Source organism: Cercospora beticola, chromosome 8, assembly GCF_033473495.1.
Source record: "Cercospora beticola chromosome 8, complete sequence".
NCBI classification, from domain to species: domain Eukaryota; kingdom Fungi; phylum Ascomycota; class Dothideomycetes; order Mycosphaerellales; family Mycosphaerellaceae; genus Cercospora; species Cercospora beticola.
This window is the reverse complement of record NC_088942.1, coordinates 102,646-117,175: the sequence shown is the minus strand read 5'-3', so window position 1 is coordinate 117,175 and position 14,530 is coordinate 102,646. Positions and strand designations below refer to the sequence as shown.

At 50.9% G+C, this 14,530-nt stretch overlaps 8 protein-coding genes across 8 annotated transcripts; 5 read left to right on the top strand and 3 right to left on the bottom strand.

Moving 5' to 3' along the window:
• Positions 1-180: 180 nt before the first annotated feature.
• RHO25_011429 (uncharacterized protein) lies at positions 181-1,950 on the top strand (the record flags this gene model as incomplete). Its single annotated transcript, XM_023602851.1, has 1 exon — positions 181-1,950. The coding sequence occupies one exon, from the start codon at positions 181-183 to the stop codon at positions 1,948-1,950; it is 1,770 nt and encodes a 589-aa protein (XP_023454557.1).
• Positions 1,951-2,534: 584 nt separating this feature from the next.
• On the top strand, positions 2,535-4,300 carry RHO25_011428 (uncharacterized protein; the record flags this gene model as incomplete). The annotated part of the gene is made up of 3 exons (XM_023602850.2): positions 2,535-2,750; positions 2,802-2,963; positions 3,020-4,300. The coding sequence occupies 3 exons, from the start codon at positions 2,535-2,537 to the stop codon at positions 4,298-4,300; spliced, it is 1,659 nt and encodes a 552-aa protein (XP_023454550.1).
• A 500-nt stretch (positions 4,301-4,800) lies between these two features.
• RHO25_011427 (uncharacterized protein) lies at positions 4,801-5,160 on the bottom strand (the record flags this gene model as incomplete). The annotated part of the gene is made up of 1 exon (XM_023602849.1): positions 4,801-5,160. The coding sequence occupies one exon, from the start codon at positions 5,158-5,160 to the stop codon at positions 4,801-4,803; it is 360 nt and encodes a 119-aa protein (XP_023454549.1).
• A 735-nt stretch (positions 5,161-5,895) lies between these two features.
• On the top strand, positions 5,896-7,653 carry RHO25_011426 (uncharacterized protein; the record flags this gene model as incomplete). The annotated part of the gene is made up of 4 exons (XM_023602848.1): positions 5,896-5,980; positions 6,039-6,323; positions 6,378-6,743; positions 6,797-7,653. The coding sequence occupies 4 exons, from the start codon at positions 5,896-5,898 to the stop codon at positions 7,651-7,653; spliced, it is 1,593 nt and encodes a 530-aa protein (XP_023454552.1).
• Positions 7,654-7,957: 304 nt separating this feature from the next.
• RHO25_011425 (uncharacterized protein) lies at positions 7,958-8,800 on the bottom strand (the record flags this gene model as incomplete). Its single annotated transcript, XM_023602847.1, has 1 exon — positions 7,958-8,800. One exon carries the CDS (start codon positions 8,798-8,800, stop codon positions 7,958-7,960), a length of 843 nt encoding a protein of 280 aa, XP_023454551.1.
• Positions 8,801-10,104: 1,304 nt separating this feature from the next.
• RHO25_011424 (uncharacterized protein) lies at positions 10,105-10,899 on the top strand (the record flags this gene model as incomplete). The annotated part of the gene is made up of 2 exons (XM_023602846.1): positions 10,105-10,376; positions 10,434-10,899. The coding sequence occupies 2 exons, from the start codon at positions 10,105-10,107 to the stop codon at positions 10,897-10,899; spliced, it is 738 nt and encodes a 245-aa protein (XP_023454554.1).
• A 1,365-nt stretch (positions 10,900-12,264) lies between these two features.
• Positions 12,265-12,579, top strand: RHO25_011423 (uncharacterized protein; the record flags this gene model as incomplete). The annotated part of the gene is made up of 1 exon (XM_065603413.1): positions 12,265-12,579. The coding sequence occupies one exon, from the start codon at positions 12,265-12,267 to the stop codon at positions 12,577-12,579; it is 315 nt and encodes a 104-aa protein (XP_065459485.1).
• Positions 12,580-13,277: 698 nt separating this feature from the next.
• RHO25_011422 (uncharacterized protein) lies at positions 13,278-14,105 on the bottom strand (the record flags this gene model as incomplete). The annotated part of the gene is made up of 1 exon (XM_065603412.1): positions 13,278-14,105. One exon carries the CDS (start codon positions 14,103-14,105, stop codon positions 13,278-13,280), a length of 828 nt encoding a protein of 275 aa, XP_065459484.1.
• Between the last annotated feature and the right edge of the window lie 425 nt (positions 14,106-14,530).

Below are 14,530 nucleotides of genomic sequence, written 5' to 3'. Positions count from 1 at the left end.
GGGGCATACGAGGCTGTCTTTGCAACAGCCTTGCGCTGTTCTGTTCGAAATTCTTGACTCTCCTCACACAACAGCCCGCGAGCAACGGCCTCGCAACTCAGCTGTATGTCCAGCAACGACCATAACGCCTGAATCAATCCGCCGCCGCCGACGTAGCGATCGCAGATCTTCCTCGACAAGATGCAATTGAAAAAGCCGCATTGGCTGGCGCCCACCGTCCTGGTCACGTCCTTCCTCGCTGGCGTCGCTTTGGCTATTGGTCACCATCTCTACTATCAATCCCTTGAAGGCGTCAGTCCAGAAGGTCGACAATACAACCCGGTCACTATTGGCACGGCCATAGTGTTCATGGTACGCACCACGTTGATCATTACGGTCACGACGGCATACTGGCAAGTTTTCTGGCGCGTGTTGCGACGGAAGCTGCCCATCGCGACAATCGACAGCCTTGCTGGAGCGTTGAGCGCTGTTTACGAGATTTTGTCACTCAAGACGCTACGTGCGAGTCCCTTACTCGTTGGGCTGGTGCTGCTGGGATGGGGTATACGGGTCGCGATTGTCTTCCCTGCTGGTACGATTGCGCCTGGCGGAAATTATACGATTGAGCATCATGAGCAGGTATTGCAGTATCCCAATTTTACGAACGCGGCGGCATACGAAATGAGCGGAGGAGAGCGAGGCCGAGATGATCTGGCAAAACGAGACACAGGGATGGGGGGAGGGACTCCTTACATCGATGGAGTGTGGCGGGGGCCTACCACTTTGTTGAAGAGAATCGTTGCGCCGGTATTCTATCGTGGAGTACCATACTTGCGGCCGCCACTCACTAACTCTTCCTATCAACTCACATTTGCGGGACCAGCTGTTCGCTGTGAAAACATGGAAGTCGAACCGATCCTGGAGAGTCTCTCGCTGGCGATGCAAAATTGCAGTATTGATGGCAAACCCCCTTTCTGTAAGGACGATTGGATGAGTGAATTTCGATATCTATCATGGACACCCTCTGGTATACTAGTTCCCTTCGCCAACGAAAGCATAAGCAGGATCGATGCATTGCCTGTAACATCTAATCTGGGAGCGCGTAGTGGCGGTCCGGTGTCCCTAGTGGTAGCCATCCGCTATATCGCTGATCTGAGCAGTAATTCTAACTGGACAGTGCTCAACTGTTCTCTGTACAATGCAACGTACGAGACCTCATTCGAACTCCAAAACGGACAGCAGAACGTTACGATCATTGGTTACGAGATCTCTGATTCTGTGAAAACGAATGGGAACAGCTCGGGGCTGTATGGAGTTCCTCGAGATCAGTTTGCGTTCTCGAAAGCCAAAACGCGAGCATACTTTGCAGTCATGGAGATGCTCGGCGAGATGTTGACAGGCACGGTCTACGAGGCCAGGCTCGACAGCCGGCAGATTTACGACACTCGTGTATTGGAGTCAAATCTTGCGTTCACCCAGGAAATGTATCCGATCTACATGAACGAGACCACTAGATCACCAGTTGAGGACCCCTCTCTTCCGACCCTGGCATCTGCGATCGAACAAGTCGTGCAGAATATAACGATCTCGCTTTTCAGTGAGCCAGGCCTGCTCACCACAGAGTCTGATCGCACCGCAGATATCGTGGTTTCGAGATACGAGATTGTATACTTCTACAACTGGCAAAGACTGGCGATCTCATACAGCGTTGTGCTCCTCCTGGCTCTTGTGGCAATGTTCGTTGGGCTCTATACCATCTTCAGCACCGGGCAGTCTTACAGCAACAACTTCTCGACCATTCTTCGGGTTGCACAAAACGAAAACCTTGCTGCCTTGATCGAAGAGCGGGACAGAAAGGGACAAGATCCGTTGCCGAGTCACATAGCGAAGGCCAAGTTCGGCGTCGAAGCTGCGGGAGAAAGGGTCGAGCTAAGGAGACGTGTTGGGAAAAGATGTAAGGCCCGAGCATGAGGCGTTGAAGACACATTATGTGAGCGCTAGCGAAGTTTCATAATGAGAAGTACACACAGTGTTGACAAGGTCTAATCGTTTCGAAGCAACAAGTCTTCTGGAGGAGAGCTGCGAAGAGGCATCTCTATTGCTGATAGACACGCCCCCTAATGAGGTCTCTGTCTTAAGCTGAGCGTAAATTTTCCTTAAATGCAGGTCATACATACTACGGGAATCCTTGTGCCCGTTAGCAATCTCTCCCTACTTGATCCATCTCTTTCTCGTAAAAGTTTGACGACGCTCATCACATAAGAGCTCTGTCTAGACCATGCCTCCGGTGAAAGCCTACGAGGGTGTAGCAAAGCACGGCTGACAAAGGGCGTAAAGTTGTGCCTTATGCAAAATGCACTGTTAGAAAGGTTTTGATGGACACGGTAAATCCTCGAGCCGGATCAGCCCGGACCTCTCGTACAGCCCCTGGCCCATGTTCTAAGCTATTGCTGACTCGCCAAACGAGAGACCAGGGTTGGAACTTCACTTGCTTAACTCGTACCTTCTCACGCCTTATCGCATGCTATGGTGTCCAAATTTGAAGCAATCTCAGGATGGCATCAACTCTGCCACTTCCAGTACTTCTGGCGTTCGCGTCGGTAGCAGAGTCTGCGACATTAGTCACTATGTTCCCACGATTTCTGCCAGAGACATCTATCTACTATCTCTTTTCCCGTCTGCTAGGCCTGCAGCTTCTTTGTCTCGCAATCTACAAGCTCTTCATATATCCATTCTACGTTTCGCCCTTGCGACATGTTCCTGGGCCTAAAGTATGTCGGACGGCAGTATAACGAGATGGATGAAGGTACTAAACATGATAGGGTGGCCTTCCACTGCTCGGTCATGCAATGGCTGAATTCGAACATCCAGCCGGAGCGACTTTTCTTGATTGGATGAAACAAATTCCTAACGATGGGCTCATTCGTTATCGCGGGCCGTTACACGAGAACACGCTGTTCGTGGCCGGTCCAAATGCCCTGCAGGCGAGTCACCATTCTCGTGATTTGCGTGCGTTCTGATGAATTTGACTCTCGGACAGGAGGTCTTGGTCACTAGAGCGTACGAGTTCGAGAAACCACCAAAGATTCGAGATGCGCTACGACCAAGTCTCGGAAACGGACTTCTATTTCTCGAAGAAGACAGCCACAAGTTCGTCAGGAAAAATTTGATGCCACTGTTTGGATTCCGCCAGATCAAAGCTTTGTATTCATTGTTCTGGGAGAAGTCGACGAAGCTGACGCAAGCTTTGAGTCAGCATGTTGCTGAGAGTGCGGAGCTTGACGGCAAGACCTCAGTTGTGGACATTAGCCAGTGGAGCACCAAGGTCACACTGGATATCATCGGCCTTGCCGCCATGGGTCGGGACTTTCGCACGCTAGAAAACCACGACGATCCACTAGTTCGAGCGTATGAGGAGCTCCTTGAGCCTACCCTGGAAAGAAAATTGCTCTTTGCGGCTCAGGTCTTTGGTCCGGGAGATCTGGTCAGAAGCCTTCCAATCCCAGCAGCGGTACGAAACAAATCGATTCGCAAAAATCTTCGCGACACTTGTTATCAGCTTGTTTATGACAAGAGGCAAGTTATAGTGACCGAGCCGGAAGATCAAAAGGACATCCTAGCGTTGTGCATTCGATCGAACAACTTCTCGGATGAGCAAATAGTCGATCAGCTCTTGACATTCTTGGCTGCTGGCCATGAGACTACTGCGACCGTTCTCAGCTGGACATCGTATTTGCTCGCACGGCATCCTGATGTGCAGACGGCACTTCGACAGGAAATACGTGCCTTGATTGCCTCTTCAACTCAGACTATGAGCGACTCAGAGCTTTCCACTGCTCTCGAGGCGGCTCCACTCTTGAACGGCGTTTGTAACGAGTCTCTGCGACTATATCCCACGATCCCTCTCATGTCACGATCGAATCCGAAACCCATGACTCTTCTTGGCCATGAGATTCCAGCTGGCACGCGTTTCACGATCTGTCCGGCTGCTGTGAATAGGAGTCCGGAATTTTGGGGCAACAATGCTGAACAATTTGTACCTGAACGTTGGATCGACACGACCGAGAATGGTATAAAGCGACCAAATTACTCTGGTGGAGCGTCGAGCAACTATGCCTTTTTGACGTTCAATCATGGTCCCAGATCTTGTATCGGCCAGGGCTTTGCTCGAGCTGAGCTGAGATGTCTCTTGGCGGCACTGGTTGGAAGCTTCGAGATGATGATGGTGCATCCTGGTGAGGAGGTAGAGCAGGAAGAAATTGTCTCGCTCAAGCCGAAAGGTGGTGTGCATTTACGGTTGAAGGCTTTGAGAGACTGGTGAGAGAGTGCTGGAGATAAGCGGCATGATTGTTCAGAACACTCGAATGAATCTAGTCTTGGGTCAGCATTCTGCAATCGTACCACACTTTGACGTCTTTGGCAGGACGTCTTGAACGAGTTTCGATCATTGACTTGCTCGTCTCTGCTACACTGCGCAGCTATACTGATAACGTGTTTGCTGCAACACTTTGTGCAGAGTTCTAAATGAAAAGAACACAGACGCTCCTTTGTCTGACCGCGCGTATTGCTTGTGAGCGGACTCCCGCACACACCACCGCTGAGCAGCGGTACCATAGGTCTGTGGGTTGTGAAGCGGACGTGTTGATCTCCGAGCATTTTCGCAGCATCAGTGAGTCAATGAACTCATATCCCTTCGCCTGGTTTTGCGCCCCCTTGTATGCTGCTAAAGACCATCTGCATAGTGATGAGCCTGTCGAGAGGAGCATCGTGACTGAACCGAGTCGCGTAGGAACCAAAATCTTATCAGCAAGCCTTGAAGCATCACAACTTTTTCTTCGACTCGTCGATCAGGGCTTGTCGTACTCTCGTCATTTCTGCTTCAGCGTCTTCAGCCTCAGTGTCGTACTCGGCGCTAGCAATGGTTCCATGGGTACCACGTCCGTTGCTCTTGACCCACTTCTTGACGGCTTCAGAAGTGGCTTCGGAGTTTGCCTGCATGTTGACAATCTGTTTGGTCCCGATCTTTGGACCGGCATCGAGGCGCCATTGAGCAGGCTCATCGTTGGATTTGTTCGCGGGTAGAAGGCGAGACCCAGCGGAAGGCGACTTGCCGAATAGTTTTGCCATCATCAGGTCTACTGTGGCGTACACATTGTAGAACTTGGTAATGGTCTTCGACATGATGTCCGTGCAGTGGAGGCTCTGCCGATCTTGATCGTGGATGCGGGAGATACTGCTGTTGAACGGGCTTTGACTATGCGGTCGCTGCAGTTTGTTGGAATTAGCTAGCGATGAGGAGAGGGAAAAAGATATCTTTATGGACATGGAGTATGCATGGTGAATAACACTACAACTCAGCAGCAGTAAGTGCATGGCAGCATTCACCGCAGTCAATGCACTTGTCCTGATTCAAGCGTGTCAGCAGATGTGGAAGTGCGCAACATGTTGGCGCAACTGATGAGCAGCGTATTTTAGCGCTCGTGACAGTCATATCGTCGTGGAAGGCGGCGACATTGCGAAATTGGTTTGGGAAAAGAAGGCCATGCAGCTCACAGAGTTATGCTGGGTCGTGTATTGGCATGTTGCATCTTGTTTCACACGATCGAATGTCACTTGAAGTAGCTGATAATTCTTCACGTGATCCATTAGATTGAACATGTAGTGAATGAGCTATGAATGAGTCGGAATTGTTCGTCGCAGTTGTATTCACATGTCAAGAGCGTCAATGGATCCCTGAACCCTGCTAGCGTGGATGCATAAAGTTCAGTCTCTTCCCTCTGAAACACACCTTGCCCTTGCCCTCCATCTTCCTCACATGTTTTCTCCGCATAAATCTTGGTCGAACACCTTCTCCATCACGAGCGACTCGAGTGGCGCATTGGCGCACACGTGCAATCTGGCGAGCTGAAGTCAAAAATGCTTCATCGGCTCCGATCGGCGTTCAACGTCCAGAAGACTCTGTCACTGTGGCCGCTGAGATCCCAAACTCAATTCCAGCCAAGTTCGCATAATCATTAAACACTTTTGCCTTGCGAGCTCTCGATGCTAAAATGGTGCAGGTTTCGATCCCTTCATTTATACACAAGGACACTGGCTCGATCGCGACCAGGCGCAGAGAGCAGCGCGTGTGTTGAAATTTGACTTTGATGCTCTGCTTGACACTGCAATCAAATGTAGCCCAGGAGCTTCGCGAGTGGTTCAGTGCGAGAAGAAAGAAGGTGGCTTCAACCGTGTCTTCATGATACAACTCGACAATGACGCCACGGTCGTAGCACGCCTTCCCACGCACCTTGCTGGGCCTCCAAGTCTGACAGTGAGCTCGGAGATTGCGACTTTACGATACAGTATGTCAGAATCGGTTGCCAAATGAGTATTGCCATCGCTGACCGTGATTATAGTCAAGCAACGCACAAATGTACCAGTACCAAACGTGTTGACTTGGAGCTCCGACCGGCACAACAACGTTGGTGTCGAGTACATGATTCAGGAAGCAGCACACGGAGTCCTACTCAAAGATGTTTGGAACTCAATGTCTGCAGAACAACGACTTGCCTGCATCCAGTCTATTGGACTTCATTGTCGGGAGCTGTCTTTACTGCAGTTCCCAATGCTTGGTGCACTTTACCTCACTTCCTCCGCACCCGTGAACGCGGTCAAATTTGACGACGATTTCTCTATCGGCCCTCTCACAGCTTCATACCATTGGGGACATGGGCTCGAAAGCGCCAACCGCTCGGCTCCACCGGGAGGCCTGCAAGGCCCATGTATGACCCACCGACAATTTCGTTCTTGCCTTTCACAAACTGATCAAACGTAGGGCACGATTTGACAAGTTACTTTGGGGATCTTATCGCCCGCTCGAGGGCCAGTATGAGCACTACAGACGCCCAGAAGAGCTCTAGACACGCTGGACTGCTTGATGCGCTGGAGGGCACCCTATCACGTCTCGCCAGGACCGATGCAGTCAGGGATGCCAGTGGAGGGACCTTGTTCCATCCCGACCTGCACACTCGCAACATCTTCGTCGATCCCACAGACCACACGAAAGTGACGAGCATAATCGACTGGCAGTCCGCAGCAATTGAACCGGCCTTTGTTTTCGCATCAGTGGATCCCGACTTCGCTGAAGAGCTATCAAACGACGAAGACGCCAAGGATGCATCAGAAGAAGAACGTGCTGCGAATGCAAAATTTCGGACAACCGTCGAGGTTTGTGTGAAGATGTGGGCTGTGACACAGCAGTTCATGAAGAAAGTTCGACCTGCCTCAAAATTACATCCCACACTGCTCAGAGTGCTTGCCTCCCCAAGTCAAGGATGGACAGACAAGATCGAGGCTATGACTTGGTTACTCAACGATCTTTCGGAGAGGTGGGATGAACTTGAACTGCCAGGTGAGAGTATCTACAAAAAAGATCAGACTGGTGAGGTGGCAGAGCTCTTGGACGAGACAGAAGCGAATCATCGACTGACGGAGCATTTGACACGACTGTTACACTGCGATAACAACGGATGGGTCGCTGAGGATCGGTGGAACGAGGTCCTCTCGAGATATCGGCTGGAATACAGTCGCTTTGTGGAATCCGTTGTGGAGAGCGAGGAGTGTAAGACGAAGGAAGATGAGGTGAAGGCTATCGAGAAAGCTAATCGCTTGTGGCCTTACGACCAACGATAGTACTGATTTGATATGACCACGGCTCTTCGATCAGCAAGCAGGCCCAAGTTTCTATATTCATCAGACTTTCGCGAGGAAGGGTTGCTCTGCTTGCCTAGCACCCAGCGTCTCTCAACTGTCATCAATTGCTTTCTCTCACCAGGTCCACAGTCGCGCAGTGGAAAGAGCCGCCAATACTGTTCACATTCTTGAACGGACATCGAATACAGGTCATTCCTAGCTCTTCGAAAAACTTGGCCGACCTATGATCACTCGCTTCAACAATAACACGAGTTCCATCTAGCACGAGCACATTCATCGCAAGTCAAGGACTCGTCATGTACAGCTCGGTATCATTCGGCGCCTCGGGCACGAATGGAAAAGGTCGCAAGTCCCAATCAGCCAACACTTTATGTGAGCGAAGAGCGGCTTCAGTGACCTTCTTTGGATGATAAATCATCAGACCGTGACGAAGTGGCAGGAGGGTCGCATCGATGTGCATTGCATGTGGATCATCGACGTCCAGCAATTCGATGGTGTAACCTTCAGGTATGTTTCGACGGAGGTACTCCACACCAGCTTCGTTTGTTACGTGGCTGTATTGACCAAGAATCACTTTTCCAAAACGCATAAAGTCTGCAGCGTCGAATGCTGGACGACTGTTGTTGATGACCCATTTGCGATTTGCTGCATCGTCGTCCAGAAGGGTATCGGCATAGCTCTCTGCTGGACGGCGAATAATTCGAGCTTCACGATCCGAAGTGGCGAGCTCTTCCAAGATATCTTTATATGCCAGCTCAATCTCTGTCGACCGACAGCGCCATGCGAAACAGGCTTCGATCAAGACATTGCCGACGCTCATCAGACCGTCTCGTGGCATGGCACCGGTATAACCTCCTTCGGCTAGCCAGTTGACGCCTTCACGCGATCGATACACTCGGACGCCCTCATCTCGCAGAATCGCTGATAGGCAGTTGAGCTCTGCCTCTGCTTTCTCGATCGTGCTCTCCGGAAACGGAGATTGTGGTTGAAAGCGATGAACATGCTTTGCAGGCATTGTGGCTTCGATCATAGCTTTGGGTTCTGATGGGAAACATGCTCGGCCTGCTCGGCCTACAATGATGGCCTTGAGGGGTGACCATTCGTCTGAGGCTTGTACGGAAGGCATGTTGATGCTTCTCGAAGATACTAGAAATGTGGCAAGAGAAGAGCGGTGTTTGGTGAGTTTGCAGAGTCTCCAGGTAGGAAGCCTGGCTGAGAACAGAAGTTTGCGCTGCATGACTTATTATATTTCCAGTAATGATACTTTTCATCTCGATCATCGCGCAAACTACGGAGGTAGTCAGAACTCGGCTCAGATTGCGTGGGGTACGTTGACAAATGCAATAGAGCTCCACAAACCTGCAGAATGCACTGCATGTGCTAAGGTACCATCCGTCATGGTCCTGCAGCTAGAGGTCCGCGGATACGAATTCTGGTTGCCACGCGAGATGCTCCTCGTTATGGAATTTGGCGTTCGTGACCAATGTCGACATCGCCGTATCGAAAGTCGAGAAGTTCCAGACGGCCTTCGTGAAAGCTGTGTAGTGGGCCAAAGATGAAATCTTTCAGGAAGTGTCAATTTGAGTTTCGAACTTTGCTTGCCTCCTAGCGTGCTTGATGAGCTCATTCTCAAGCTATTGTCTCACCAAGAACTCTGCATTTGCCTAATCAGTCCATATTTCTCCAAGAGGCTCCCACCGACGTATCGTTATATGCAAGAGGCATGTCGTTCGCGGAACTTGCCCCGGCGCCCCTAAGTATGCACTGACGATGAGTACAGCGATGGATCGGAAGTCGAGTTGGCTCGAAGATGCAAGTACTACATGTGAGGATTCGATGCTGAAAGTTTTAGCAACGTTACCTAGGACCTTGCTCATAACACGGAGTATTTGGTGAACGTGAACTCGAAGCACGTGTCCCTTTCCAGATGTGTTGCTTATGATTGTCTGGTTCGAGTATGCAAGTCTAAGTTTTCTTTCCGCAAACAATTGTTCCGCACAGTTTGCCTCGACCTTTTGATGCTGGAATTTGTATTTGCTCAAGCAGACTACAATTCCTTTGTTTTCAAAGCTGGCTGTCGTCGAGATACGCTAAACGTGACATCAGCTCGGTCAGATTTTCTCTATCTATTCAAAGTTCGTCTTGATTATAATTCTTTCCCAATCTCAACGCTAGTGAATGGAGTCAATGGGGTGGTTATATGTTAAGGCTTTGGCCATCAGCTGAAAGGTTGGTCAGCAAGGTGAATCGCAGCTGCGAGACTTACCTTTATTCGACTCTCTCCATCTTGCTTACCATTCCCTCTACCTCCGCCAAGGACCACTACAGCAACCAGTACCAACAAGAGCTAGCAACTCGAGACTCGTCAACTCTCTTGACAACCAACTTCGGGTCGAGTAGCCAGAAAGCCCCGCGCCCGCAACTGCTACCATGACGCTTCCTCAATTCGCCCTCCGATACAAAGACTTCTCCCAAGCAGATCTGCAGCTGTTTGTCAAGGCGCGCAATGGCAGACGCATGCGCAAGAACGCGAGCAAGAAGAGTCTTATCAAGGAACTCGGAGCCCTCGATGAAGCCGCAACCTTTCCATTTATGGACCTTCCACCAGAGATGAGGAATCTTGTATACGAGCAGATCTTGACGCACAATCGATTCGCTGGGCGACGAGCATGGCCTGCTATTCTCCGAACTTCAAAGTCCGTGTAAGTGTTGGCACTGTTACAACTTCAGCAGCAGCGGGCTAATCGTGGAGATCTCAGGTATGAGGAAAGCAAAAGCATATTCGAAGCCGACAAGGTGATCAGTATCGATGCCACGTATCGCTGTTTCCCGCGCTTGCATGGTGGCTATGTCGATCTCAAAGGCGACGTTAAATTCCAGGACATGCTCCACACATTGCAACGCCATTTCGAGCGCGATCTGGGGAGTAAACTCAAGCTTCTGCCATCGATTGGCTCATTAAAGATCAAGCTGAGGCTGTTCTCAATAGGTCCTCCGCGTGGTCAGGACATGAGCTTTCCCAAGATCAAGTACTTCATCGACATGCTCTTCCGGCCCTGCAGAGGCCTGAAGCGCTTCGAGATTGAGTGGAGGATTCAGGATGGAGTCTTCGACCTGGACGCGCTGGCTTCTCTCGTTGCGCACATTCGTACACAGTGTGTTGCTAGAGGCATCGCGCTGCAATTGAAGGATCTGCCTCAGAGTGTGGAGGAGAGTAACCCTTGAAGATGAGTTTCGACATCCAAGCTCCAATCATCAGAAGTAGCGGACTCTCGGGAGACAGACGGCGTGGACCTTCACAAGCATTTCGAACATTCCACGGGACTTCAGCAGCCCTTGTCTGACACCCTCACCCTCACGCCGGCGCACTGAGAGCGTCCTCATGACATGCCTGAAGACGGCAGGAAAAGGCTGGAGGATCTGTACAGGTCTTTGAACCATCAGGCAACCGGCTTGACCTTCTCCGGCGTCGTACGGCTTGCGCTGGAGAAGTCGCTCACAGGCAGGGCTCAAGTCCTCCGTGAAATGTATCACAGCGCGAAATTGCGAAGTTTTGGTGCATCTTAATAGACTTTCTTTGGCTGTCGGTGTGCTGGCAGGAGTGAGAACGGTGAGAGCAAGGGACGAGGGTGGACGCGAAAGCTCGGCAAACCTGCTTACGTGAACATGAGTTTCACGCTAGACTAGAAACGGATGGTTTCAAATACACGACTTCTTATTTTGGCTCCCAACCTCATCTTTCTTTGTCCCTGTCCAGCTGGCGAGTCTCGACGACAGATGTCTCAGGCGCGCCACGATGGTGTACGACGATGATCTCGTGGCCGTCAAGCTGACAAGAGAAGAGCAGCAGCAGCTCTCACCCAAATACTACACGCCCGGCAGTGGCCGGAAGCCTGGAAGGGGCGCAAGCTGACCGTCTGACGCACCAGGAACAGCATGAGCAAACACGTTCACCGAATCCCTTGAAGAGACTCACCGCAAGTCGATACACGCCGTTCCAGAGATGAAGTCAATGACTGGTACGGACGCACAAAAATCACAAAGTCCGCTCCATAATCCGAAGTCCCGGTCTGCAAAGAAGGGGTGAGGTCTCCCAGCCTCGTCGTCGGAAGCTCTAGTAGCCGCCGCCGAGCACTTATGCGAAAGAGAGTAACATCAAGCGACGTCAACGCCGAATGAAAACAACAGATCACAAATCGCCGCTGCAAGTCTTTCGCTCTGTTCTCCTTTCCCCTTAATCTCACCTTAGGATCCGAAACTTCCGTCTGACATGGCATCCCATTGTTCCCGGGTTCGATTGTTCACATGGTTGGTGTGGTGAACTACTTAGCGCGACAGCTGACGCGCCTCGCCAGGCTCGCCTTATACTGAGATACCCACAAAAACGTCCTAAGGATCGACGACGCTTACTTGCTATATATCATTTGTCGTCGTCTTGCTCCGTCGTTGCAAGACACATACCAGCCACCTGACCTCACACCACTCACTACCACGCTCGTTTTTCTTATTGTCTGGATTTCTCTACTCACATCTTCTGTCTTTCCTCCTTCATCGAAACAACAATTCCAAACACAAACACAGATCATCAACATGCCTACAGCCACGACCAGCAAATCTTCTCGTGCATATCGCACTACCAAGTTTATCCTCCTTGTCATGTCGAAGATTCCCGTACCTTCGATACCTACCTGCCTCAAGCCTGCCAGGACACCTCCACCGCCACCACCACCAATGAGCAGGGCCGCGAAGAGGCGATCTTTGCAGCCGGAATTCCTTCCAGAGAGACGTGAGGCGACTATTAGACCAGAGAGAAGACAGAGTGCGAAGAGGAAGTCCTTGCCACCAACACCAAGGCCCGTCTCGATGGTTACGAGTGTCCCGAGCGAGAAGACGATCATCGAATGAACAAAGGAAAAGGAAATGCTGGGTTCTGGTCAACCTGGGAGAACGAATTCGCAGGACGGGTGAGGAACAAGGATGGAAGAGACAAGCAGAGCCTCGGCGTGCGTCAAGGCGATGTAACATGGGATGATAGAGAGTGTGCGAAAGAGCACGATGCCGTTGTAAACGGGCTTACTGTCCTCCTCATTACACTGGCCATCGGAGACGGCACATGCGACGTCTCTGGAGATGGAAATTCGTTTCACATTTGATGAAGACATGACCAGGAGTCATGATTAGGGACCACTACGTATGGTGGACTATCAGGATGCTCGGAGTTTGGCACGGCGGCGTTATTCCAGGGATAGATTGGAATGGTAGGACAGGAAAGGCGGGAAAGGAATGGAAAATTTTGGCTTTGGAGTTGTCACAATAGTTCCTCGCGAAAATCATACCATATGTGGTGACCAACAAGGCTCATCAGGATCCATCTTGACACCAAGCTCGAACAGAGGTCCGATTTCTTCAGCCTTCAACAAAACGCCAGAGCTGGGACTTCTCACCGCTCGCAGACAGCACAGAGAGTTGCCAGCGGGAAGTGACTTTGTAACATGAACAAATTTACGAAAGATTTCTCTGCCGCAAAATAGAAAGTGCAGGATCATGTTGGTAAAAGCAGGCTGTCGTTCTAGATTGAAGCGGTGCCATAACTTGAATACTTCTCACCTGTTCTGAGACCTTCTGTTCTGCAACCAGTCATATCCCATGAAAAGCACCAAAGTCGAAACTCCAGTAATGCACAACACCACAACGCTCGTCCAAATCGACAACTGCGACCCATTGATCTCTTTCACATTCATGCCAAATACTCCCGTGACAAATGAAAGTGGTACATACACAAAAGCCAATTTCGTCAACATTTGAGTTCTCCTGCCTTGCTCTTTTGTCGCTTCCGCATCTACAACGCTGATGGTACTGAGAAGAAGTGTGAAAGTGTCCATTAGGAATTTCTCCAAATTGTTTCCGTTCTCGAGAATGTCTTGGAGGATGACGTCAGGGTAGCCGATATACTTTGACGCGGGAAGGGTGTCTTTCAACGCTGTCAATTCTGACTTCACGCCTGGGGAGAGCCATTTGAGTAAGAAGTTGACTTCGCTGAGGAGTGTTGTCAGGTCTCGTCGCTGGCGGTGAAGGTCGTCTGTTGTTCGGAGATTCGGCCGCTGGATCTCGTCGAAAGCCAGACGTCTAATGTTGTGGTCCAGGATCCTCAGGTTCGCACCCCACATGGAGGATGCGAGGAGGTGGAAGAACGTCTCGGGAGAAATGTGGGCGTCGGTCGAGGACCACTGAGCGAAGAGAATGTGGAAGTGCCATGGGTGCGCGAAGAACTGGTGAAGAGCTTGGAACAATGAATGACGACTGTCGTCGAAGAGACAAGGTACTTTCAGACCGCCGCGATTGAGGCCGACCGGAAGTCTCAGTCCTGGTCTCGGCAGTGGATTATCGAGGGCTGAACGTATTGGGGCATCCACGAGGATAAGACCTGCCATCTTTGGTCAGCAGTCTGATACCCTGGCGTTGGACTCCGTGGTCCGCATCCACAGCTTGCTTTGCGGGAAACAGCAGGAGATACGCGTCGCTACTCGCCAGCCGCGACCTTCTTCAAAGGCAGCAAGTCGTGGCATCAAGTTGTGATGCTTGAGGACGTCCCGCGTGTATGCATACCGCGCGTGGCGCGAGACCCACACGCCGTCAATGTGCCAACTCTCGACAGACGAGAGTTTGTGGACCGGCTTCTTACGATGTGCTGACCACTGACCGATGATAGCCTTCTCTGGACAGGTACCAAATATGGCAGCTGCATGTTCCACGAAGAATGCGGGCTCGACACCGAAAAGGTCTCCAATGGCTGCAATCCAAGTCAAGTCAATATTTTCCACGACCATCACTGTTTCATCCGCAAAGTTGCACGCAA